The sequence below is a fragment of the Drosophila serrata genome, unplaced genomic scaffold (assembly GCF_035046125.1).
Source record: "Drosophila serrata isolate PLE 108 unplaced genomic scaffold, ASM3504612v1 contig_334, whole genome shotgun sequence".
Taxonomy (NCBI): domain Eukaryota; kingdom Metazoa; phylum Arthropoda; class Insecta; order Diptera; family Drosophilidae; genus Drosophila; species Drosophila serrata.
The window spans coordinates 2,524,668-2,552,571 of NW_028257232.1; the positions used below are offsets into that span (position 1 = coordinate 2,524,668).

General features: G+C 37.7%; 2 protein-coding genes across 20 annotated transcripts in view; one reads left to right on the plus strand and one right to left on the minus strand.

Annotated features, from left to right (window-relative positions):
- Positions 1 to 27,904, plus strand: part of LOC110177919 (uncharacterized) — a 65,722-nt gene that overhangs the window by 8,294 nt on the left and 29,524 nt on the right. The window contains exon 2 of one of the 7 annotated variants that reach the window (XM_086837620.1): positions 23,314 to 23,350. The exons of the other annotated variants lie outside the window; for them this stretch is intronic. The gene's annotated coding sequence lies outside the window, so the exon portion shown is untranslated. The remainder of the gene's footprint in view (positions 1 to 23,313; positions 23,351 to 27,904) is intronic. 7 annotated transcript variants of the gene reach the window in all.
- The window catches only part of grh (grainy head), a 51,407-nt gene continuing 25,291 nt past the window's right edge, over positions 1,789 to 27,904 (minus strand). For 2 of the 13 annotated variants that reach the window (XM_020944888.2, XM_020944891.2), the window contains exons 3-13: positions 25,948 to 26,362; positions 17,836 to 18,059; positions 17,456 to 17,618; positions 15,254 to 15,365; positions 14,693 to 14,787; positions 11,364 to 11,420; positions 9,970 to 10,068; positions 5,259 to 5,689; positions 4,923 to 5,118; positions 4,237 to 4,301; positions 1,789 to 3,869 (exon numbers count right to left, since the gene is read on the minus strand). In XM_020944888.2, coding sequence (XP_020800547.2) covers positions 3,743 to 3,869; positions 4,237 to 4,301; positions 4,923 to 5,118; positions 5,259 to 5,689; positions 9,970 to 10,068; positions 11,364 to 11,420; positions 14,693 to 14,787; positions 15,254 to 15,365; positions 17,456 to 17,618; positions 17,836 to 18,059; positions 25,948 to 26,362 — 1,984 coding nt within the window. In that variant the 3' untranslated portion in view covers positions 1,789 to 3,742. The other 11 variants (XM_020944892.2, XM_086837610.1, XM_086837609.1 and 8 more) reach the window with 11 other exon arrangements.

The following is a 27,904-nucleotide window of genomic DNA, read 5'->3' on the forward strand; positions in this document are numbered from 1 at the left end:
GAGATACTTTTTAAATGTTCCATCGGTGTAAATTAAATACTAATTTTAACATTTTTATTGTTAAAGGAAATTGCTATTTCATTTTAAGAAAGTTTCATTAACTATGCTAAAAAATATTACCAACTGAGCACTTTTTGTACAAAAGTATTTTTAAATTTTACAGATTAAATGTAGAAATTCCTTAAGACCACATATTTTAGGGCGCATTTTATTTAACTTAATATATTATACACCGTATATAATTTCGCATAATATATTTTTATTATATTTTGCATTGGTTTATTTTATTTCAAGTTTGTTAAGAAAGAACCAAAAAAAAACATAATAAATTATTTTTGAATTACTCGTGATATATACAATTTATTTTAAAATTAATAGTTTTTCAAATATTTTATTAGTAAACTACCAATGTACCTATTAATTGTAGGATCCAAGGGTTATTTTAACGAAACCCCCATTATACATACCTTTAATTTTTTAATAAAGTTCTTAATTTTATTTTGTAAAATAAAATAGTAAAAACAAGAAGGAAGCTATCTTCGGATATCCCAAATTTATATACACTTGCAAGGAAAATCCATCATAACTCAGTCAAAAATGCATTAATTTTAAATCGGAAAGCGACCCTATGCTAGTTTTTATTAGATTAATAAATCTGCATACTCAATTTGAAATGTTAAAAAATTATTTTTTTACCATATTTTTAAATTAATTTTATCCTCATAAAATTCTGAAAAAAAATTTAAAAAATTATTTTCCTTCAAACATACCTAGATCGATTCGTCTTTTTATGCTGATCAAGAATATGTATGATTTATAGGGTCGGAAATGGCTCCTTCACAAAGAATACCTAAAATATGTCCATTATAGGGACTTCAGATCAATATTTTCGTAAGATAATTATTTTTGGGAAAATCGCACTTTTCCACATATCATAACTCAGTCAAAAATGCATTAATTTTAAATCGGAAAGCGACCCTATGCTAGTTTTTATTAGATTAATAAATCTGCATACTCAATTTGAAATGTTAAAAAATTATTTTTTTACCATATTTTTAAATTAATTTTATCCTAATAAAATTCTGAAAAAATTAAAAAAAAATATTTTCCTTCAAACATACCTAGATCGATTCGTCTTCTTATGCTGATCAAGAATATGTATGATTTATAGGGTCGGAAATGGCTCCTTCACAAAGAATACCTAAAATATGTCCATTATAGGGACTTCAGATCAATATTTTGATATGATAATTATTTTTGGGAAAATCACACTTTTCCAAATATCATAACTCAGTCAAAAATGCATTAATTTTGAATCGGAAAGCGACCCTATGCTAGTTTTTATTAGAATAATAAACCTGTATACTCAATTTGAAATGTTAAAAAATTCATTTTTTTATCATATTTTTTTATTATTTTTTATCCTTATAAAATTATGAAAAAATTAAGAAAAATTATTTTCTTCCAAACATGGCCAGATCGATTTAACTTTTTATGCTGATCAAGAATATATATGATTTATAGGGCCGGAAATGAATCATTCACCGTGCACGGGTATAAATATCTAATTAAAGCTTGTCCGTTTCTCCGCTGTTCGACTGTCCGTTAATCAGAATAATCACCTCAATATCAGAGTCTAAAAAATATAAAGGTACCAAATTTAAAGTCAACATTCTTATCAGTTTCAGGGATATTCATTTAAGACACCTCAAGCCGCCCTTTAAAATATTAAAGTTTTTAAAAAGAAGTTTCAAGTGAAAAGTAATCCATTAATTTAAAAACACATAATTGCTTACTTTTTGTTCTTTATTTAAATGTTGTGTATTCATTATAATTATATTGTACAATTTGTTTTATTTTGTTTGTTTGTTTGCTTGTCTCTTGTTTTATAATTTCTCAAGTTGGACATATGCATTTCTCCCACGATTTATGGAGTGCCACTTGTTCTCAGTTGCATTTTCACGTTTCTCTCTTTTTTTTGGGGTTTTTTGTTTTTTGCTTTTCTATTTTCGCGGAATCGTTTCCAACAGTAACAAAAAATAAATTATTGGCCTTTAAAATATATGTGTATATGTGTTTCGTATACGAACATATATAGAAAGAGCGTAGAACTTAAGGGTTATACGATAACTAAACATATAGAATTATAACATGCAGGCAAGATTTTCGATTCATCATCATCATTTCATATATATATATCTTATCTTCTTCTCAATTCATATCATAATATTGTTGTATCTTGAATAGTACGTAATAAACTAAGGGCTAACATTAAAAACAAATTGTGATGTACAACACCGGAAAAGTCGAGTGGAAAATGTTTTGTATTTCCCCCTCGCAAAAAAGTGAGAGAGAGAGATTAGAGTAGTAAAGAGCATTATTGTTAAGTATTGGAGGTGAGGGGGAGTTGGACTGAAGGTGGGGATTATACAATTAATAAACAATTAATAATAATATTGAGCATTGAACTCGTACTGTTCAAAAATTGTAGCAATCGATGCGGAGTATTCGTAGTTCCAAGCAAAATCTCGCGGTGTAGTCTCTGCTTGAATTCAAATAACATTGTACACAAAACATTTCGTTAATTAAATTAAACTGTTAATTATGGCAAACAAAGATTGTAAACACGACATGTTATATATCCCTATACAAATACATATATATATATTATATCTGATTCATACGAATGCTGCGTCCTTTCGTTGGATTCATGAATTAATATATTGTTTAGTTTTGAATCAACATTCTCGGTTGATTTTTGTTCTTTAGATATTTTGTTTGTTTCACAACAAATGCACACAAGTGTTTTTTAAAGTTTTCTTAATTTGTTTGTTTTTTTTTGTGGTTTTGTATGGATTTTTATGCCTTAGCTTGGACTTAACTACGATTTTTTATCAACATGTTTTATTGCAGAGTGTTTGCTTATCTCTATGTGCGTAAATCTAATTTTAAGGATAATTACTTCGAGCTTGGGGGGAGGGGAAGGGTTTTTCTACCAATTTTTTGTTTCGTTATATCTTGTTGTTGTTTTTTTTTTTGTGTACAGAGATCCTAATTATACATAACAGATAAAGAAAGAGAGAGTTCAGGACGGTGTAGTTTTGAAATAGAAATATAGAACAAACGATTTGTTTTTTGTTTTGTGTGTGTGTTTTTTTCAAAAATAATTTTACAATTTATATATATATATTCTCAACAATTCAAAACGCTTAAGCCAAACATACAAAATGGATTACACAATATTATAGTCTAACGAGGGATATATGTACCTAAAAGATAGATTTTAGATTCTGTAACTCTTACTTGCCCTGGGACCTAAGGTCGAAGCATAATCAGAGACTTATAAACCTACTGGACAGACAGAAGTACACGATTCGATTACGATTAGAGCTTATCGAGTATCTATATAGACATAGACGAGAATGTTAAATTTGATCAAACAATTTTCAGAAAGTAATCTCATTCATTGTTGCTAAATAACTAATTCGAATTTAAGTGTATATCATTTTACATATTGTATATATTGTGTGTGTGTCTCATCCTTCCAATCTCATTCCACGCAAATCTCTGTTGCAACTTGTCGTGTTTAAGTGTAAGTGTGTCCCAATACTACAACTACGAAATTAGACTTAGGCTCTATGGAAAAATGGCTTATTGAAACAACTGCTTGTGTCCTTCATTTGTGTGTCTTATCCTTTCTTTTTTTTGAGCTTGTGTAGTGTGATCACTACTACGGCCACTGCTACTGATTGGGCAGCTCCGTTAGCGTCACATCGTACAGATCGTCCTCGATCTGTTGCACCTCCAGCAGGAAGATGTCCTCGTTGCAATAGAACGATATCATGTCATCGTCAATTTTCGCAGTAATCCTGTAAAGAAAATGATTTCGAAATAATGAATAATAGAGAAATAATAAGGCAAGAGGTTTGAAATCGCTTTAAGGTTGCCAAAAGGTATGCTATACTTTCTGTAAGCTAATTTTTTTATCCTTTTTTTTTAGAGATTTCAAACCGTCAAGTCCTTGATTACAAGTTTAACAATCCAGAATACCCATGCAAAAAGAGTTAGCACACGATTGTTTTTAGTTTGATTTAATTAAGATTAATTTAATATGCATTCATGATGTGAGGGGAGGAAGGATGCATCCTGGTGTATTTACTAAGTGTGTGTGAGTGTGTTGTGATTGGGTGTGTAACTGCTAACTTGGCTCAATCTGGTTAGAACTTGCTTACTTACCCCTTCTTGTTTGTGCGATATATGTTATTTATGCTCGTTGTTGAGATTTTGTATTTGTTTTCAATCTGCAATTGAGAAACGAGAGAAATATGATGTTTTTGTCTGTTGTTGTTTCGCTGTTTAACTAAATATTTCTCTGATAACTCGCTGGTTTTTTCTTTCAAGTGTAATTTTGTTCATTTTTGTGGTCAGCCAATCAGGCAATCATTTAAATGCTGGGTTTTTTCCAGTGTCGATCAATAAATTGATTGTGCTTTAGTGTAAGGAATGTGTGTGGTTGGAGAGCAGAGCTTTAGTCTGATTTTGGTTATAATATATATACATATATATATATACTTTGTATGTTTTTGGTTTATGAAATGGTTCGTAATTAGTTCCAACTACAAAAGTTACAAATTATCGAATTTCTTCGGGTGAGTAAACGGTAAAGATATATAGTAAATGTGGCTGATTTTAGTCGATTTATGCTTTATTTTTATTTTTAGAGATTGAACATTTTGGCGCTTCATTTGTTTGATTTTATTTTTTGTTTTGTTTTCAGCCGATCCAATTAGACCAAAATGAACAAAATTACAGAAAAGGTGGTTAACAACCATTAGAACGAGTTTTGGTTTTGGTTTTTTTTTGATTTGGTTTAGATTTGGAACAGGGTTTCGGGTTTGTTTGGGGTCATTTCCTTTGCTTACCGCATTCAGCAGACCGATGGTGGTGGGTGGAACCACATGGAGTGGCGTGTACACCTCCTCGTTCTCCTGCCGCACATACAACATCACCCGCTCCGAGGTGGGCGGCGTCATCCTGCCACGTTTCATGGGTGGACCAAAGTCGGTCAAAGGTGTGCTGGTCAGCATGTTCTGGTCCAGGATGTGATCCTTCTTATCGCTAGATTTCAGAAGGAGTAAATGAGAAATATTGTTTCAATTAATTAGAGTTTACTTGGGGGTTTCCCAAACTCTGCTCCTCTTTATATCTGAGTTTGGGATTTAGTTTCTTCGTAAAATGGATGGACGATTTTTACTCACGTCTGCATGTCGGGCGGAAAATGATTGTGGAACTTGAGCGTCGGCGTTGCCACCTTCTGGCCATGGAGCAGGAATGGCGAGGCCCCCTTCAGATCCGGCGAGTCAGTCTCATGGCCGTAGAAGCTCTGCAAGGACGAGTGCGAGTTGGAGTTGGAGTTGCCGTTGCTCAGTGGGTTGAATGTCATGCCAGTATTGGTAGTAGCAGTAGCAGTAGCGCTTGTTGTGCCAGTGCCAATGCCCAGCTGACCTACCTTCTCCATGTCCTCGGCGGGCGAGAATAGCACCGGCGGCTTGGCGAAGTCCTGCATTCCATAGAACTCGGACCGATCCGTCACTGGATGGTATAGCTCGTCCAGCTTCTTTCTGCCCGTTGCCGTCATCTTTCGCTTGGCAGCCCGCCGCTCCTCGTCACGAGTCTTGCGCTCAGCGCCCTAGAGGAAAGATGGGTGAAAAGTTTGTTAGATTTTGGGGGTAAGAAAAGGGTTATAAAGGTATTTTCCTAGAGCCTAGTTAATGATCTACGTCTTCCCAAACATTTTGAGACTTTGGATCCTGAAGCTATCGTGATGCATTGAAGATGCTTGCACTTCCAGGTGGGATTGCAAAAGTCCCACCATGATATTCCCACTGCGCACGGGCACAGGTGCACATGGGGAGCCAGCGTGTAATTAGCAATCAATCAAATGCATGGATGCCACCTTTTTTGATATTTCTTTACTTATTAATTAAATTCGTGTATGGCTGCCAGTGCCATAAGCTGCTGCCTGTTGCCTGTTGCAGCGATTTTTGCAACTGCAACTGCAACTGCATATATAAAAAAAGAGGAAAAATATAACCAAACTCCGTATGAGAGAGAGAAACGAGTTTCTCGCCTGGGGAGCTGCGATGTCGCACAGAGACAAAGACGCCACCGCAGTGGATTTTCGTGGATTTTTCTCAGTTGGAGTCTGCAAAACTGCCGGGCAGTTTGGACAAAATGGTCTACACCGTTAGGGTCAGGCCAAAATAATATAGAGAGAAAAAAAAATGAGTAAAAATTATTATAAAATACTTAGAGATGCAGCATAAATATGCATACATAATAAATAATCTGGCGGCGCCCCAAGAAGACTTTGTCTGGACCAAGGCAGCAGCAGCAGCTGCCCACCTGCCTCTAGTTGCAGCCTGATTGCAGACACACACACACACACACACACACACACCTGTGGCTATAGTCACACGTATAGGGTATATAATATATAGTCTGTTGGCTACTTTGTCCGCCGGTGATTGCTAGTTTGCGTGCGCAGGCAGATGCAGCATGCATTGCTGTTGCAAGTTGCAGGTTGCAGGTTGCTGTTGCTGTTGTTGCTGCTGCTGTTGCACTTTGCATTTGTAATTAAAAATCAGCAATTGAGCGATGGAAGCTGCTGAAGGTGACTGCAGCAGGATAGAGAGGGGGTGTGCAACACACACAGGAAGTGATATGTTGCAGCAATCTACTTGGTCTGATGTTGCCTCCGCTGCGGCTTCGCCTGTCGCTGTTTAAAGCTTCTCTTGGGGCTCCATATTATGCAAGGATGTCTGCCAAAGCCCCTCCCCCAAAGAATCAGTTTCCCTCAAAGTACACAGAACTTAAAAATCGAGATTATATACAAAAAATATCCTTAGAAATAAAAATAATAAGAAGAAGGCATAGCATTCCTTCTTAACCAACAATTGTAATCAAAAATAGAACCTTCATTCCCCTTCAATTTCTCTCGGTGTACCTATTAGCCCAAGTTCTTGAGCTTATCACAAGGCATTTTAGCCCAGAGCGATGCATTCGATGTACATCAAGTGTACGTAAGTGTGTGTGTGTGGCATGTAAATAACTGTATTTTATTACTTTTATTTTATCTTGGCAAAAATATCGCCAAACTGGCAACTTGCAACCTGGCCAAGACTGCCAGCCTTACAGCCTGGGACGTGCAACAAGCTAAAACGACGGCGTCTCGAATCGCCCAATGCGGTCAATGCTCGTTTGCTGTCCAAACCCCGTCGCACACACATCTCTCTATATATGTATACAAATATATTAATATATATGTACAGATGTACAGATATATCCTCTGCTGCGTTAATCGACTTCAAAGTATGACGAAGACAGAGGACAAGCGACCAAGTGGGCTGCCACTTTCCAAAGAGAGGAGGGACACTGCCATTACCATTACCATTCACATTAACGTTAGCTAAATTCTATAATGATTTACCATTTGCCGAGGTAAAAGATACCTGCAAAGGCCTATTAGCAGGTAGATAGTTAACTAAAAGAGGTAGCTGCACTAAAGTATTTAAATGTTTTAAGTGAATTTTACGAAAAGTAAACAGAAAAAGGTGTGCAAGACTAGGGTTTTTTAATTTATTTAATATTAAGACAAAGGAAGAGGAAACTATTAGCAGAAAGCATATTAGAAAATATATTTCTATATACTTTTCATATCCAAGACTGAATAATACTTTGAGTACCATTAAAAGAATTATAAGTTCTTTAATATAACTCAACTTTTCTTTATTAAACTGGTAAACCTCTTTCAATTGATCTGAAAACTAACAAATCTGTTAGTTATATAATTATATACTATCATACGAAAAATGGTTATGTTAACAGCATTAGTTTAAAAGATATTGAACAGATCTTAAGCTGCAATTCCTTCAATGTAAAGAACTAACCCTTAACATTCGAAAGCTCATCATTTTATACCCATGTTATGTAATTTTCGTAAATTTTTTGGTTGTTTTGGGGGAAAGTCAACACACTAACTCCGCCCCGAAATCGAAACGAAACAAAAACTTCGTAAAAGAAATACAAAAAGTGCAAAATGACAGTTATCCCTCGGAAGACAAAGTCATCGTCTCCCCAAGGTTTCCCCCGTTTATTGCACAGAATTTCTTGCAATTTTGTATCTCTTTGGGCCCAGAGGGGCCCAAAACTTAAGGATGGATTCATAATTGGCGACCATGGCCCCAGAGGTGCCAAACGACGGAACTGCAACTGAAGCTGCAATTGCAGTGAAATCAAAATTACAACAAAATATACAAAAAATATAAACCCGAAACCCGAAAAACATACAGAGAAAATAAAAAGGGGGCAAAACTAAATAACGTGGTGCGCGAAATTTAATTGATACATTTACCGATAAACACACGCTGGGCTGTTGTTGGCCCAGGCAAAAGGGCCGGCCTAAAAATGTGAAATATAAGCCCGACATGATAGCGATATGGCCATGGCCACAGATCCGAGGATTCCAATGGGGATCGGACTCGGGGGCTCTGTACAATGAAAGCCATGTCCAAAACGGGGGGAGGACGGCAGGACGTGGGGATGTGTAATGATATGAGAAAATTAAATTGGAAATCCACGAAATGATTTATTAATAAACCCCATCAAGCGAAAAAGTGAAGGGTTCGCATAAAGGCAAAAGGTGCCCAGATACGAAACGAAAACAAGGGCATGGAAAGGATGTGTGTTGTGTTGTGTGTGTGTGTGTATTGGATGTGTGTTGTTGTTGCTGGCCATTTACTTTTGGACGCGTTACGCTTTCCACTAAAGGCCGCTCTGACTCTGACGGACAGGCATTGCCGTTGCCTTGCCTTACCGGTGCCCCCAATTCGATAAAAGTGGCAGCCACATATCCGAGGGAGAAGCTGCAGCAGCAGCAGCAGAGGCAGCAACAAGTGGCCAAGATACACACTGCACTGGGGAAAATCTCTGTCTGTTTTCTAGGTTTATCAAATTTTTTTATGACATTTAAATTGCTTGCTAATTACTCTTATTGGCTTGGCTTTAAAAGGTCAATCAAATATTGTAATAAAAATTATATTTTTAGTATTGAAATTGCACTTAAAGTGGACTTGGCCTTGGTTTTTTCATATGAATTGCAGATTTTTGTAGATTTAAGATCAAATTGAATACTTTAAATATTTAAACTAGATGTTATAATTATAAAAATCTAGAGTTATAGTTTGTTTCTTAAGATTTTTTTTTTTAGTAATTTAATCCTAGAAGCAGTTGGAAATTGTAGTACAAAATAAGTAGTTTGGACTTTGGACTTTTCCCAGTTTTAAAAAGGTGATAGAAAACATATATATTTCGATACTGTATCGATATTTGATAGAAAAAAATCGATATGTTAACGTTGTGGGAAATTGATATGTTGTTCGATATATCGAAAATGTTATCGGAAAGCAGAACAGTTTCGTTTTCGGATATCTTTTTATATATAATAATATAATATAATAATAATATATGCTTCTAGGATAATTATAATATTCTCCTTAATTTAAAAATGTGAGATATCAATTATAATCGAACTTTTCTTCTCAATATACAACCCAAATTCTAATCGAATTTCTCTTGGAAAAAGCTTTCTCCTGCTTAATTTCACTTTCTGTTAATATATTTATTTTTCTGATTTAACGAATCGTTCTCTAGCACTTTTTCTCACTGTGTAATGCAAACGAACCAGCACGTAGACCGCTTTTAGTTAGCTCATCAACCTGTTGCACGTGGCAGAGTGAGCTGCTTGCTGCCTGTTTTGTGGCTGCAACTTGGACTCAGACCAAGACTGCTCCTGTGTGCGTAATTGCCAGGGTTCAGGGGGGAAGCGGACAAGAACTCCTCTTATTTCTTGCTTTGCTTTCTTATGTTTCATAGGGGACATAGGGGACTAGGGAAAATAAAATCACTTACCTTATCGCAGAAGACCTTTATCTGACAGTAGCCGCGGTGGAAGACTGCCGCATCTCTGGGGTCCTCGAATGTGTCGATTTGTACGTGCAGCGGCAGGCCCTGGAAGAAACCACAAAAAAAGAAGCAGAGAAGAGACGGGAATCCGTATTAATATCACAATGCCCCCGAATCATTCAAATTGCCCCACGGGGCAGTTAAAAGAGTTGCTGCTGCTGTTGCTGTTGCAACTTGCCACAGCGAGCTGCAATTAGCCGTTGTCATTTGGGCTTTGGGGGGCGTGGCTGGAGCTGGTGCTCCCCAAATGGGGCGTGGTCGCATTGATGTTAAACTGCCAACATCCGCTGTCCCCCTCCGCCAAAAAAAAATTATATATATATGGGGTGTGAGTAGAGTGTGTGTGTCGTTGAGTGTGTTGTTTGTGCCAGTGCAACATCTTGTGGCAAGTGCATAATTTGATTTGCCTATGGCCCCCACTCCCAGCCACACACACAGCTCCGAAAAATTATATTTTTTAATAGCTAATAAAATATATATTAAAATTCCTAAAGAAATTAACAAATTCCTGTATACTTAGGCTTGACTTTGAAGCTTTTAAATATTTTGAAATCATTTTCCTTGCAACAAATCTTTCCTAATTCTTTTTAAATACCTTTTTCGTATTTAAATTCTACTTGAAATTCTCTCCTCCTATTTTCTTGCTGTGTAATCTCCCCCTTTACCTGCCATCACGCTCTCTTTTAATGAAAAGCAACGAGTTCTGCCTGTGTTTTCTGTCAATGAAATATCAGACTTAATGTACGCATTACAACTCCCGGGACTTTTGCCAGGAGGAGGATGTGCAATCCGCTTTAGAGGCAGGTGGAGGAGCTCCACTCACCTCGAGGAGGAGCAGGAGCAGGAGGCAGAGGAGGAGCAATCCCCCTGCCTACGTAGACTCATCAGAGAGTCTTCTGACCGTTGTCAAGACGATCGGAGGAGCTAAGAGGAAACTGGAGCGTTTCTTCTTTTCAGTCGCATTGATTCGCCATTAACAAGTTGGCATTAAATTGGTTATTACTTAACCCATCAAAGGCAATGCATCTGACTTGAATTTCAATTATAGAAAGGTGAAGACTACAGGATTTCTCTGGGAGAAGTGATGATGATATAGGTTATTCTATGCGTTACAGAAGGAGAAATCTTAGGAACAAATATGAAACCTTTTTAAGGGGATAGAAATATTTTCAAAGCCTAAATAAACCTAATAATCATTTTCTGTAAGAACTTTCTTATTTCTTAATAATGCAAACTAATGAGAATATCAAACCATATTCTCCTCAAAGGAATCTAGCTTAATTATTAACTTATTTTAGGTTACTTTATTTAATATTAATATTATACCATTAAAAACTCACCTTAACTCCCTTTTGACTGCTGAAATCCGTGCTGAGGCACTGAACCGCAATGTTGATCTGTTTTTTGTTAAGACATTTTTGAAAAAAGGAAAAAAGAGAGAAAAAAGAGATCGAAAATGTGAGAAATGCCATAAAATATACAAATGTAAACAATTATGAGCATAAAAAGAAATTATATTGGATGACAAAAAAAAAACCTGGCTATTAGAAGGCAATTGTTTTCTCTCTATTAAGTCGATGTCCTCTTTATGCCCACGACAGTTTAAAACATTCCGACGGAAAAAAGGGGGTAAAAAAAGATACATATATATATATATATATAAATAAAGAAAGAAAGAAAGAAGGAGAGGAGACAATAACAAGGCAATACACAAGAGGACCATGGACCAAACCGGGGCCTTAAAGCCAAGTAACGAGCCAAGTCAGGCCGCGACTTTGTATCGCATCCAATTCATTTTTAGTTTGACTTCGATTCCAGTGCAAGGTGTGCTCCAATGCATCTTACAGATACAGATACAGATACAAATACGAATGTATCTGTAGCTGTATCTGTTGCTGTGTGTTTTCAAGGCATTTTAAGCATGCCAAGTCCGAGTTTGAGTTGGAGTTTGAGCTCAGTTCAGAGACAGACGCGCAAAAAGCAAAAAAATAAAAAGAAAATCCATCAACGCAAAAATACCAAAGGAAACAATCTTAATGGTAAAAGTGCAGCAGCAGCAGCATCCACATCCACATCTCTGTCCGATGTGGACGAGCAGTATTTAATGTGAATAATTAGCGGGCGCGTACCATATTGGGTTCGTAGTTTGTTTCGGGTTCCGGGGGGGAGGGAACGGCGGTGGAAGCACCTGCGTGTCGGTGCGTACGAAAGTTTTTTTTTTCTCTTGCCGCTGCTGGGAAAGGCAGTATCTTGCAGATACAAACACACACAGAGACACACAGATACACACTGAGATGCATTGGCTAACGGCACAAAACGAAATCGACATTATGCCAGGCGACGACTCTCTCCCGATGTCGCCGGGATTAACATCTCAGCGCGTAAACAATTTGTAAATAAAAAGCTCTATCAAATGTTCGAGTGGGCGGGAAAGGGGGGTACCGGTGGGGGGAGGGGGGAGGATAGTGCACTTATAGCCACAGCCAGTTAATAACTGCTGACCAATTTGGCAGGCTCCATACACACACACACACACACACAGAAGTCACTGAACTTGAATGAAAATCAATTCGGTTTTTGGCATTTGTTTTTCCTATGGTCTTAAATGGTCACACAGGGAGAAAATGGGGTGATTTTGGGTACATTTTATAGGAAAATTATGTACTTAAATATACATCTTTCATTTGAGATGTTTTTAAGCTTAGTAAGTCGCTTTTGAAAGCTATAAAAGTTTGTTTATTAAAGCATTATTAAAGAATTTTTGAAATGAGCTCCCAGAAAAGGTTAAATTCTATATAATATCAATAAAATTGAGGAATTTCTTTATAAAGCAAATATTAAATAGAGTATATAACCATGAAACATCTAAAATTTCAACTTAGAAAGTTTTTAAATCCAGTTAAGCATCAATTTAAGTCAACTTTCATACTTATTTAACATAAATATCTTAGAATTTTTTAATAAAATCCAAGAAAATTCTTTAAAACTCCCTGTTAACAAAGAGAAGTAAGAATTTCTAAAAGGTAAAATTCTATAAAATATTAAAGTTATGGAATTTCAATATAAAGCGAATATAATTAACAAAGAGAAGTAAGAATTTTAAAAAGGTAAAATTCTATATAATATCATTAAAATTCACGAATTTCTTTATAAAGCGAATATTTAATAGAGTATATTACCATGAATCATCTAAAATTTCAAGTTAGAATATTGTCAAATCCAGTTAAGCTCTAATTTGAGTTAACTTTCATTCTTATTCAACATCAAAATGTTGAAATTATCACTGAAAATCCAAGAAAATTCTTTTAAAACCCCTGTTAACAAAGAGTAGTAAGAATCTGCAATGATTTTTCTCTCTGTGCACGTGGGCGGAGCTTGGCAAAGGATTAAGCTAGCTATTAACTGCGGTGGCAATGCGGCGTATACGTAATATGAGGGCTGTGTGTGTGTGCCTCGCTTAGTGGCGCTTGCAGCAATAGAATTGCAAATATTTTCCAGCGATTAAAATGCTTGATAATTGCTAAATTAAAACGCGGCTGGGAGCTTGGCTTCGGGTTCGCTTTTGCTCGCTTACCAAGCGAAAAGCAAAAATCAAAAGCCACTCGGACTCAGACTTAGTTCCAAGCATTTGCGAGTAAGTGATTAAAACTAAGTGTCATAAATAAATAAATGCATAAATTATTCTTTTGAAAAAAATAACAACACAGAGTCTGTAGAGAGTGGAAGCGAGACACCTTACAAATGGAAAGGGATGGCCATAGTTGGCTGAGGCAATGGCGACGACGACGACGCTCGCTGAATAATTTGCGTTTTAGCCGCAATTGAAAATAAATCAGAAATTAATTCTTGAAGCGAAGTGAAGAGCAAAGCCTGTATCTGCTATCTCCGTCTGCCTCAATAAAAGTGTCGCGCTAAATATTTTTTTTTATATTTTTAATTGAGGCGGCGCTCGAAGTAAACAAAATGGTAGAGAAAGAGGGAAAAACACATATACAGAAGTTAGCTAGCAATGAATATGTACCCAAATATACCCTGTAAAAAAAAGGTTATAGAGTGGGAAATATAAGTATACTAAGGTATAAGGACATTATCTTTATGAACAAGTTTTTGTACTTCAAAGAAAGTCTTAACATTTTAAGTATAACACTTCTATAATTAAATTTTCGTAAAAAACTCTTTCAACTGATCTGAAAACTGTAAGATCTCTTTGGCATATTTTTATAAAGCATTGTAGCAAAAATGTTTATATCAGCAGCCTTGGCTTGAAAGATATTTAAGATTTAGTGTGAAGAAAAATATGAAGTAATAATTGAAGTTAATTGTAATGGGTATTAACAACCAAGTGTGGGAAAATGGTATAATTGAAATGTAAATCAAACAAATTAAAAACGGCAAGAGTTAATAAGTGCAAATACTTCAAAAACAGCCTCATTTTAAGTGTTTTAATCCTATATATCACATTAAAATGATCTGAAAACTCACAGATCTTTTGAGCATATATCTATAAAGCATTGTAGCAAAGAAGGTACCATTATCACCACGTATTTTAAAGATATGCACAGTAAACATATATCTCCCACAGGAGCGAGTTACAGGGTATTTATAAATTCCATAACCGATTGCAATGGTCATATGGCATCGAGATCTAGAATGAACACACAGAACTTACCTTGGCGGAGCTCTCCAGCGGATTCCAGTAGACGGCGATGGCATTGTGCGACACTTCCTCGATGCAACCAACGAGGCCAACCGAGTTCTTCGTATCTATTTGTGGGGAGAACAGAACAGGAGAACAGAATAAGGTGGAGGAGCAGGTGGATGAAAATATGTTTGTATTAACAATTAAGGAAATTTCTGCGTTGCCAACCAGTGACAAGTGCCTAATGAGTTATGTTTGATGGGCCAGCACTGGCGGCAGCTAAGATTATCTGCAATCAAACAAACGGAGCGAGAAGTCCAAGTTGCAAGTGGCAGTGGCTGCTGCGTTTATCAATGTCATAACTCTCCTGCAACGTTCCGCGGGCCTTTCAATAAAAAGCCACAATTTACTGCTAGAAATACTAGACAATACAAATGGACAGTGCCGCATCCAACGCTGCTGGACTTCTGACTTCTCCGACTCCAACTCCATCTCCTATGGATTCCTACTGCTTTTCTACATCGTTCTTTCTGGGGATATTCTTGGGGCATGGGATAGATAGCTGGGGGATGGGGGATTTCCACTACGCACCTGCATCCAAGATTCTTTGCTTCACGGAATGCTGACGACTGTGCCAGAATTGCCAGGCCTTGATCTCATCTTCGGGGCTCTTCTCCTCGCGGAACATTAGCATGATCACACTCTGTTGGTACGGAAAGCAAATATGGTTATTAAATTAAGTGCAAGACCAAGTTAAAAGGGGGCTATAAAAATTAATTCAATCCAATTATAATGTATATATTTGTTGAACAGGAAATGTAAGATAGTTAAAATGAAGTCAGGGAAATGGTTTTATTGAGTGGAAAGTTACAGGGAAAACAAGATTTAAAAATACTTTATAATCTTGTATTTAAATAGATTTTATAACCTTGTGTAATGATTTACTTTTACACAAAATTAACAAAATTCCCAGGACACAAACATTTCTCTTTCAATTTGCATTTAAAACCTTTTATTTTTTCCCACAAATGTTCTTAAATTTAAATTAAAACTCAGTTTGTAGATTAAATCTCTTCTTGATCTGCAGTGCAAACATAGCTAATCAAATTAGGATCTACTCCTTATACCGAATAACCTAGTCCCAATACTGATCTTTATCTTTTCCTTGGCAAGGACATGTCTCTCTCACAGGACATAATCCGTTTATACTATCCCGGATCTGGGCTATGGATCGCTTGAACGCTCCCAGGGTTCATTGCTCTGACATATACGCGTTGTGACACTCAACTCACAACTGAAAGGATCGCACCCTACGCCTATTCAAAAAGTCAAAAGGATTAAGGTCCCGCCAGAGACGCCAGAGCACAAAAAAGGACGAATTCGATTTAGCAGAAAAACGTCCGGCACATTTTGTGTCTTCTGCTCATCACGAAGCATTGTTTTCCCAGCATTTGCATATTTTCGCTATCATTTATGTGTCCATATCCTATTTTTTCCCCTTAGATTTTTAAGATTTTGAATAATTAGGACGAAAAAGGAAGCGCAGAGATAGCGCCGAGGAAATGGAAACAGTCTCAGAAAGCAACCCCTTTTTTTTCTCGGATTTAACTGATTACAGGCATAAATATTTTTGTGTGTATGTTTTTTGGAGAAGTCTGTTTTTTGTGATACGAAAGTCTTTACATATTCATGGGCTAATCAGCTCGTAAATTATACTCAGTTTTTCTTCAAGATTCGGTTCGCTTTTCCCCGTTAGAGAAATGGACATTGCACGATTGGGTTGTGATTTGCATAAGGTAGATATAAGGTATATATATATATATATATATAGAGTTTTCGGGTAGAAAAAAGGGCGCGCAGCTCTAAACAAATAAACTCGTAAATTAATTTTGACACTTTTTTTGGTTGAGCCTTGGCAAAATATGGCAGTTTTATGGTAATATGAGGAGAGGCCCTCTTGGAAGAACTTGAGAAGTTCCTTATTTCTAGCCAAAGATCTACGTTTCTTCATAGTTTCTGTGGCAAGTTTCCAGCTTTATTCGTTTTTTTATTGCTCTCATTTTTTGCTTATGCAAATGACAAGGATTCGTCTGCTTCTTTCTTTAATTTCAATTGTTGTTTACTTAGCCACTTCTTTCAATTTCCCCCCAGGAACTTCCCGTTTCCACTTTCAAGAAAACTGTAACTTTGATGTCATTCTTTCGGAGCTCTCAACGGTTCAGTTTACAATTTGCATTTTACTTTGCATCCTTCACGTCATTTAAGCTTATCTGATTGATGATGTTGATGGGCACATTGTGCGTCGTCGTCGTCCTGCTCCTAGTCGCAATCGTCCTGAACAAACATTCTCCAAAAGACGAATGTTGAAAGGACCTCGAGGCGTTCGGCAATTTGCATTGAACGAATATTCAAATTCTCATCAAGGGATCGCCGTCTTCTAAGGCTTTCTCAGTATCATTTATCATCGCTCTTGGGTAGCACCAGGATATGGGATGGGTGTAATTGAGCAAAGGGTTGGCGAGACTTGATCGCACCTCGGGGTAGTAGTAGAAGCAGCAGAGCCCCTGACAAATCACCTAGAATATATTTCCTTCAAAAATGGGGTTGTTCCTATTCCCAATCCCAATCCCGATCCCTTTGGCTGTTCCTCTTTCTGTGGTGTTGATGGCATAAACAAAACACACCAAAAGAATGGAAAACAAGCAGCACGAACTTGATTGACAAAGCTCCCCTTCCCCATGTCCCTGTATATATCCCTTTATGGTATATATCTTATAGTTTTTGGATCCTTACCTTGACGGTGGTGTTCTTGATGGGCTTGTCCGCATCGTGGACATACTCCAGTGTTATCCCATAGAACTGACCCTTGTTGATGTAGGTGATGCGATCGTCCTCGCGCCTCTGCGATGAGCTGATGGGGCTCTCCAGGTGATAGCGAAAGCCCACATTTGTGAAGCTATTAAGGAGGGGAAAATAATAAGGTAAATCAGGGTTTAAAGTTGGTGGAAATAGAGGTATAGGTAGCTTAAGATTAGAATAGGAATTAAGGAAGTATTTGATGTTTAAAGGGTTTATAGATTGATTAAATGAAACTGGGGAAGATTGACTATCTTGAGACATCTTTCAGATCCTTTATAGCATAAATCTTTAGTCTTTCAAAGACTATTACTTACATTTTTGGTATTTGAATTTTATCTGCATCATTCTGTCGTCCAAAGTCATGCCAGGGCCGTGATCGTGTCGATCCATTTGTGCTCGTATCCACCAGTGAGGTTGTGGGACTATTCTGACTCCCATGGACCACTGTCCGCTGCTGGATGCTGTTCACGCTCACGGGTATGCTGCCATTGGCATCGATCAGGGTGCCAGGTTGACACAGTTCCGTGTAATCGAAGGACTAAGATATTTAAAGGATATTTATTAAATAGGAATAAATAGAGGTTTCAATAATATATACATTAAATCACATAAAATAATTAAAATGTTATTAATAAATAACTAAATTGTTTTATAGATAGCTAATTACTAGGTTTTAATGGACACGACACGCTTTACTAAAGACTATATATACTTTCTGTTTGGTTGTAACCAAGGATGCCTTAGAAAATCTCTTGTAACCTAAGTTATACTAAAAGATAGGAGTGGAATTTAGTGAAATTATATTGAAACCAAGTTATATCTCAAAGATACATTAAATCAACTTCTATATTTCCTCTATTACATGCAATATCTTGATCAACTTATATTGCTGTGACTCTGTATCTTTCGTTTCTATGGCACCTTTACTTCCAAAGTGATACCTGTTAATTATAATATTAAACCTTAAGTTAAATCAACAAGTTATTCATATAATTACAAACTACAAATCATATTAATGGACACGCCACGCAAATACTCTACCAAAGGCTACTCCTACTCCCAATTCCTATCCTTCCCCTTTTACGGGTTGTACCTGTACCTGTTGTATGTTGGTCTGATCCCGCGGAGTGATGGCATCCGTTCCAATGCCCGAATCCGGACTGGGCAGATCCACGGTGAGACCCGCCGCCGTGATGGCCTTGGCATACAGGGGCGTGGCTCCACCATTGCTCTTGGCATCCTGTGGATGCGAATGTGGATGATGCTGCTGCTGATGCTGTTGCTGATGCTGTTGCTGATGCTGTTGCTGATGCTGCTGGTGGTGTTGTGGTTGCTGCTGCTGCTGCTGCTGGTGGTGCAGACTGCTGGTCAGCACTGTGGTGGTGGCGGGTGGGGGAACACTGCCGGCAAAGCGGCCCTCATAGGTGACCACTCCGCCGGGCTGGGATACGGACACATCCACGTCACCGTAGAGGGATCGCGTGCTGGCTGGGACATAGCCACCTTGGCCGTCCGGCGCAAAGTACTCGCGATAGTACGAGGGCTCCGCAATGAAGGTGCTGGTGCTGGTGGGCGGGGGTCCTGGCGGCAGGCGACTGGCCGTATACATTCCATAATCATTGGCCGTTATATATGGACCAGGACTGGGGCTCTGAGCCTGCAGGGAGACGCCGCCTCCTCCACTGCCGCCGCCGGCAGCTCCTGCGGGTCCTGCCCCACCGCCCGCTCCGCTTGCCGCGCTGGGATGTGAGGTCTGTGCAGGTGGTTTTGTTGGTTGATCTTGGTTCACTTTCGGCTCTTAGGGTTTCCCTGAGAGACAGTGCTAGGAATCTTGTTTTTGTTTTTTTAACCCTGGACAGATCGTTCTCAGAAGGGGAATCGCCTTTCTTATTGTTTTCTTCTTTTAAAATGCTTTTTTTTTACTTTCTGATTTTAAATTGATGCTGTAATCGATTCTTATCTGGCTTTTTTATGATTTTGTATTTTTATTGTCTTGATTTTATTATTGTTTTTAAGTATTGGTTATTAAAACTGAATGGTTTGTTTTCTCATTAAAAATGTTGAAAGGAAATTTAGCTTTGATTCTAAAGAAAGCAGTGCAAATATGTTACTGGTTATCTTCGACTTATTATAGATTTACTTCAAGGGAAATATATAGAAACTATTTATAAATAAGATAGTTAAAGTTGGGTAACAGAATATTCAAATGTAAAACAGGATTTATGAAGTGAATATCTATGAAAAGACACGTATTGAAAGGACAAATCCTTGGGAAAACTAGGAACTTTTTTATGAATCTTTATGAATACGTTCAAGTTTAAACTTAGGAACCCTTTTTAAGCAAATTTTTGATATGTTGAGAAATGTTATCCAAAGTTAAAGTTTAGATGTTATAAATCATATTAAATGATATACACATATATATCAATGAAATAACCATAGAATTTAAGAAGTCTTTAGGGCATTCCTTTCCTTGAATTTTACTTGGATTTCCCCATAGTTTCCTATAAATTTTCCCCCAATTTTTCCCCATTTTCCGTACGATCTGTCCAGTTTTCTCTCATTTCCTTGGTCGCACTGCTCTGGGAGAGGTGCTCACCTGTAGGTAAATCTGTGTGCCGCCCGTGGTTGCATACATCGCTGTGGTGCTGGGGGAGTGAAGTGGTGCTGCTGCTTGAGGTGGTGCTGGTGGTGCTGGTGGTGTGATGCTTCCGGTGGATCCCAAGATAGATCCTGCTTCCGATGTGCTGGGCCTATCAGCTTCACTTGCGTGCAAGATCTACGAAGAATGTGGCGGGTTGTTGTTGGGTTTCGTTCTTTATCTTAAGGCTAAAGCTTGACTGGAATCCGGTGGCTAACAGATCGATCTCAGAGAGAGACAGACCTGTCATTGTGGCTAATGATTGATGGCTGATTGAGTTGGCCCACTGAAGGTCACAACGAAAAGACTCCACCATGAAACGAGGTGACAAAAAATAGTGCGTGCGAGCGGTAGTTCTGGGTCTGATTGTCATGATTCCACGATACTGTGTTACCATTTAAACCATGATTCATACAACAGCTTATTGAAAAATAACGTCAACAAGTACAGTTTATAATAAAAGGCTATAAAAGAGTGTATATAGGGGCCGAAATGAAACAGTCGCCGTTGCCGTCGTCCGTTGTTGTCGTCGAGTGGAAAGAAACCAATTAAAAAATATACAGAAATACAGAAAAAAAAATCAAATAAACAACAACAATGAAAAAAGCGCGAAAAAATCAACATTTATATACGTCTGATATATATATATATATGCGGCTATATGCATATGTTAATTATCATTGTTTTTTTCTGTATATTTTTTATTGGCCGCCCGAAAATGTCAAACGTTTTTTTTTTTGGAGACACAAAACGCACGCAGAGCCAAATGAGGTAATACGGAGCAAAGTGTGGTCAATTCATGTCTTCAGATTTATATATATATATATTTATAATATATATAGTCTTGGGCTTGAATTAGCAGTCAGCTGCTGATTGCCAAAAGGTTTTGTCTTTCGTCTTTTGGTCTAAAGAAAGTGAAATTCCCGTCAAAGACGTCACTCTAGTCTTTAGCTTTTTAGCCTTTGATCAAACCGGTCTAAAGATTTTTGTTACACTTTTTGGTTACTGGAGAATCTTTTGTACCTTTGAGGTATTTTTCTTCAACAGCAACAATTTAAGTTTGTCTCATTTTGTGATTTGAATTTTTTATTCAGATCTGTCTGTGTTTAGCTTCAGTTTTGGTGTTTTTTGTATAATTTAGCATCAGTAAAAGATTCTAGCTGCGAGCTAATTAAATTTGTTCATCGAAATCAATTTGCATTTTAAACTTTTTGAACGTGCAACGTCAGAAAAGGCCTTGACGAATCCGATCGACGATCGATCCACGATCCATGGAGACAAAGATACTTTGTTGCTGGTCTTTTTTTCTTTTTTGTGTCTCTTGGCTTTTCTGCTTTTCTGTTTTTCGGATATTTTTTTGTGGTGCGTGTTGTTTTTTTTTTTTTTTTGTTCGATTTTTTTCCAATCGCATCCGAATCTTTAGCTTTTGTTGCTGTACGGTACCAAGCCATATAACTGAGCTAGCTTAGAATTATGCTAAGTAGCGGCTAGTCACTAGCCACAAACGAATGATTCTGGCACATATTTATGTATGAGGAAGAAATAAAAAAAATATATATTCATACAAAAAAAAATCACCAAAAATCTAACAACAACAACACTTGGAGACCACGTAGACAAAAGGAAACAAAAATAACAAAATATTTAAATAAAGCCAATTAACTATTTTAATGCCTTTTTGGAATGATAAAAAGTGAAACTTTTTTCTTCTTCCAAGTGGCAGCAGCGCTTTTATGAATATCGTTAATTCTCGGAAATAAAGTGAACGAAAAGCCGAGAAAAACAAGAAAACAAAAAACATCTTTATACATAAATGAATATGAATCTTAATAGCAACAATATTGTTTTGCATTCATAAAATCTGTTAATGGTTCCTCTTTGATGCTGTAATTGTGTTGGTTCTTTGTCGTGAAGAAAAACCTCCTGACTAATAAACAATTACACATTTAATAAGAGCAATAAACCCTCAAGGTTATTGTGTTCGATTTTCTTAAAAGAGTCTCTTCTTTGGGTTGGAAAATCTCATTTGCTTGTGTCAGTAATTGCTTGAGTCATTAGATAGTTACATCATTTATAGGCTTTTGATTATTAATTGAATTATTTATTATCCACATTTTCTTTCCGGTTCTGAGAAATCTCTTCTATATAACTCTTGAAGTTTATTAAACCTTTGTAAAGTTGCGACACATTAATATATTAATGAAAATGCTGTAAAAATGTTAAAATGTTAAAAACATCCGTTTGGTAAAGTAAAACCCCTACAAACTGATAAGCAAAGATTTCGATATCGGGCAATTAGAAAGGCCTCCAGTCTCACATCTTGGCTTAAACAAATTGCTTTTGGCGGATTGGTAGATACTCGCTCCGATATGGCCATTATTTAGAGCAACGAATGAGAGAGAGAGAGCTGCTAATCCGAGATCTTAATTCCTCTGTGTTTGTTGTGTGTCCCTGATTACACTTTCCGGTGCAATGGAGAGCGCAATAAATAAATGAACGACGGAGAGTACAAAATTGATATGTTTTCCGATTTTCTGCCATAAATTAAGCTGGCGGAAACCTTAGACTTTAAACTATAGGAGGCAGTATGCACTGTGTGTGTGTGTGTGTGTGTGTGTATGTAAATTAATAAGACAAATATTAAGAATAATTAACTGTCAATGCAAAAATGTACAATAAATTAGAGTGCATGCAAATTGGGTGTCTCTGTGGCAATTTAATATTTCTTTTTATTTTTATTATTATTTTTTTTTTTTGTCTGTGTTTGTGCAAATTAATGCCCAATAAAACCGAGAGACGGCAATTAAGCAGCGATGGATTCTGCTCAATGAATTTTCCCCACCCACCTCGACCAAAAGAATCGGCCAGAAATGCGCGCCAAACGCCAAGCAAAAAAAAATAAAAGAGCGAACGAACAAAAAACAAAAGACTTAGGCAGCGAACTTGTTCGCCGCGTGGGCGTTGAAAGGCAACGCGAGTTGCGCCCACACACACACACACACACACACACATACTGCTGCTGCTGCTATCGAGCTGGTCTTAATGTTGTTGTTGTTGTTGTTGCTGCTGTTGCTGTTGCTGTTTGCTGCGCGTGTGCGTTCGTTGTTGTTATTTGTTTGATTCATTGATTTGATTTTGTTTTGGCTTGCAGGTGGACAGAACAGTTGAACTTCGATAACAAGAGACATGTAAAGGGTCTAATAAATATATATTTATGATATTTATCTATCGTTTTTAAGGGGTTTTTGGTTTCTGTATTGATAATAAACTTTACAAGTGTCACCAAAGCATTGGTTTTATAAATAATTTTAAAGTCTGTTATATCAATGATTAAACGTGGGAAAAACCTAGTTATACTTTCCAAGAATTTGTTACAACTCTCATTAATAATAAAACAAACTTTGACAGTTCTATTATAATATTTATATAAAGTTCTGAACTATAAATTCTTCAGATTCTTACATGGAATTTTGAGCAGAATTCTATTAATGATAAGTTTAATTTCAAGTTTCAATCATTTTTAAGATTTATGATCTCTAAAAAGATTTTCAGATTGATCTTGAGAGTTTAAGTTAAGGAAGTTGGAGTTTTTCTAGACTTGAAATGGATTTTTTTGTACATTTTTAAAGTTCATAGGGCTAAGAAGTGATCACAAAACTGATACCATATTCAAGACATAACTTCACACTTTAAACCACAAAGTTCTTAGATCACTTTGTAGATTTCCAAGCCATAGACCCTCCACTGTAGGCCGTAGGCCTATCTACATATGATATGATATGGATATGCCACGGATTGCACTGCCCACATTCCAATCAAGCTGTTGTTATTTTATTTGTTGTGCTGTGCAGATCGGATATCACGGTCACTCACACTCACTTCTCACTGCTGCTGCTGATTTTTTTTTTTTTTTTTTTTAGCAGAACACACTGATCACGGATCACTGCGATCACTGCGATCACCAATTGGATCACGTATAATATCTCGGGTGTTCTGTTACAATTCGATATCGTCGGTCTACGGTTACTACGGTTACGGTTACGCTTACGCTTACGGGTCGGGGTGAATACGATACGAAAACGATACGATCCTACTCCGACAGCGCGATACTAAAGACTAAAGCCCGATCTCAGAAATCTTGAAAAAACCAAGTATGACAGCCGCGCGCGCACACGTACACGCACACTCGGGCAAAGTTGCGTCGGCCAGTTGGAACACACAGACACGACGATCGGGTGCGAGCGGGATGGAGATAACTCATATCAGTTCAAAATGGTTGGAATCTCTTTCTGTCGCAATATTCTGACATGTATGTTTGTTTGTGTTAGAGGAGAGGGGGTAGTCCGAGTGGGGAGAGGGGGGTAGTCCGGGTAGCAGAATTAAAAAATAGCTAAATCAAAAGATCGAAAAGGAAGGAGCAACGCCAATCGAACCGCCGGAAGTGCGCACTTATCGCTACCGATTGTCGCCCTGGCTCTTGCCAACTGCAATTTCCCACAGTGCACCGCTGCAGAGCTTTTTTGCTGCTCTTGCAAGACATTTAATTATGGTTTTTCCTACTACTCTACTGTTTTTCCCTTCCTTTTATTCCTCCTCTTTTGCTTTGCTTCGTTTCTGCTGGCTGCTGATAAAGGCCTTCCAGCATATTGAGCTTCGAACCTCCAACTTGGAACGTCCAACATCCAACATCGAACCGTGTCCAAAGGAAGCCTTTCCAACATACAACACGGACAGACGCAGGCTGAACCCCCATAAGAGCAAGCGAGAGCACCGTATACAAATCACATACGCACACACACGATCGTATAACACACAGTCCACGACAGCCGTGTATAACACTTTTCCAATGCAGGCCACATTGCTATTGCTTTCAATAGAACCGAACAGCAACAACAACAACAACGACGCTGATTCGTATTGGCTGCAACCACTAATACTCATTGCTCACTCACACCAGCAATTGGCAGACCAATTGCAGCGCTGTTAGACAAAAGCGACAAGCTTGCCAGCGGCATTGGGGAGGGGATGGGTAGCTAGGGGTGGTGGGGTGGGGTGGCAAGGCAGCAACAGCAACGGCGAGCGGGTTAATTGATGTAGCGCACAGGATGCGCCGCTGATTGCGGTTGTCCACCGTACACAGTGTCGTCCACTCTCCATGCTCCGCTTGCAGCTTGCTGCTACTGATAATTGTGAATGGAAATGGAATGGGAATGGGAATATCAGGGGCTAGTTTGGAAGCTGTGGAAATGGGAAGGGGATTGCATGGGAAGCTGGAAGATGCGAGTTGCATGTAATTTACACTGGGGGAAACAGTGCTGGAGTACTGATAACGATTTATATAATTGGTTTTATAAATAATATTAAGGTATTATGTTTATAAAACATCAGGAAACCTAGGTAGAACTTTTGATATGGGAAATATAAAGAGGTATATCTATAAACAAACTAAGGATAAGGTCACATTAATCTTATTTCTCACAAAAATGTATCTGTTATATTATTGTCATACTTGATTGGAAGTCTTCATTCAAATTATAACTTAGTTTTTAATATTTTGATGTGATATTTTCAAGAAATCCCATGCTTTGGGGTATTTTCTCAATAAATAAATAATAATCCTTACTGAAATTCCTCCCTCTGTAAAAGTATTCCCTCTTAAATTGATATTTCTTTGCGTGCGTGTCCATTAATTTGTCCCTAAGAGAGCTTCCAGCTGAGAGCACTCTGCCTTTTTTTTTTTATTTTATTGTTGTATTTTTACTTGAGTTTGGGTTTCTGAACGTACCTTTTGCGTTATGACCGTGCCCGCTCCATTGGCCGCCGCTGCACCGGCAATGTTGCCATTCTTGGGATCCTTGCGCAAGTCCTCGGGCTCTCGCTTGATGCTAATTAGTTGCTGCTGCTGTTGCTGCTGCTGCTGAACTGCACTGGAAACAATTGAGCCCGCGCTGCCAACGCCAGCGGCACTGACAATGTCGCCGGGATGTTGCTGCTGCTGCTGCTGGTGTTGCTGCTGTTGCTGCTGCTGCTGCTGCTGCTGTTGCTGCTGATGATGATGCGAGATCGTCGTGGTGGAGACCACGCCGGTGGTGGTGACCGTCGCCGAGGACGAGGGATGTGAGCCAAGGAGAAAGCCCTGAATCTCGTTTTGTGATAATCCAGAGACATCGATGGGCGTGGTCTGGCCATTAAGTTTGCCACTAAAAGAAGAGAAAATATAAAGAAATATAATAATAATACAATATAGTTCAAGTTTTTTCTTAGATTAGAATAAATAATCAAGAAAAAGTGTGCTAAATGATTTAGTTTTAAATATTTAACAAGAAGAAAAGTAACAAACTGCTTCTTTTTGAGCAACAGAATACACTGGAATTCCTTAATTTAAACATTATACTAAGCCGATTTAAATAAGTTGCATTTACTCTAAGTAAATACAACATAATAGTCTAATTTTCCCCCCTAATAAAACCCAATTGTAACTCCCCCACAATCATGCTCTAAAGCAACTCCATTAGCGGGCTTATCAATCAAGCCGGCGATCAGCAATCACCTGGGCAATCAAGCAATCAAGCTGCAACGACGAGGCAAGGCTAATTTCATTCACCAAAGCTCTGTGGAGACTGGGAGAACCAGGGAGAGAACGGGTAGCACCACAAACAAACCAAAACCCAGACCGGAGACACCTGTGCGCTGTGCTCACGAAAAACCTGGATGACCGCCCAAATGGGAGCAGAAACCAGCCACTATAAACCAGAATCCAGACTGCAGCCGCCAGCAAGTGCCAGCAACAAAAACAGAAAAAATTAAAACCAGACGCAAGACAACAATAACAACAACAACCACAACAACTACAACAACAACTACACCAACAAGAACTACAACAACAACAACGACTTTTGGCCAGCTTCCAGTCCAGTCGAGTTGGCAACAAATGCGAGTAAAAATAAACAAAAAACAGAAACTGAGAAAAACAACAACAAATACATATATATAGAGGAAAGACTCAGAATTAGCGGCATCCCCGAGAGTTTTGCCCCTTCGATAGGAGCTTATCGCTCCATCGACTCTAGGAAGAGTCATAAATTAGTTGGCGATGATGCCTGTCTCCCATTCGGTGATAATCGAAAATGGATAACTTTTTGGATTTTTCCAACAGGAACAGGAGACCCAGCACCAAGGTCATCAAAACGAGCAAAAAGGAGAGAAGGAAGGAACTCGCAGTTGTCCTGGCAGCTGGAAAACCGGATCTGATTGTGGATTTATTTCCACCAAGTCTTCAGACAAACACAATTAAAGCTCTTTGAGGGAAACCCCGCCCTTTGACCAAGCAAAATAAAAATAACAAAAAAAAGGACAACCAACATTTTGGGTAAATTGTCTAAAGAAATACAAGGGAATATATCTTTTTGAAAAGAAAACATATTCATAAAAGCATGCATAATGGTTGTAAACAGCATGTTCTTTAGGGTTCTTCATAAATATTATTATAATCAATATTTCTCTATATAAAATCTCTTAATTATAGTACATTTTATAATCTAAATATATATTATTTTACATTCTCTGATTAAGGCTTTAGAGAACTGATCTGATTTGCAAAGACATTTTGTTTATGCTTATCTTGTTTTGGGTTCTGGGCCTAAAACTGGTTTATCTTTGATTGATTATTCTGCTTTTGTTTTGATTATACAATTCTTGACTTCTGATCTTCCATTAATTATATCGTTTATTTAGATAGATTT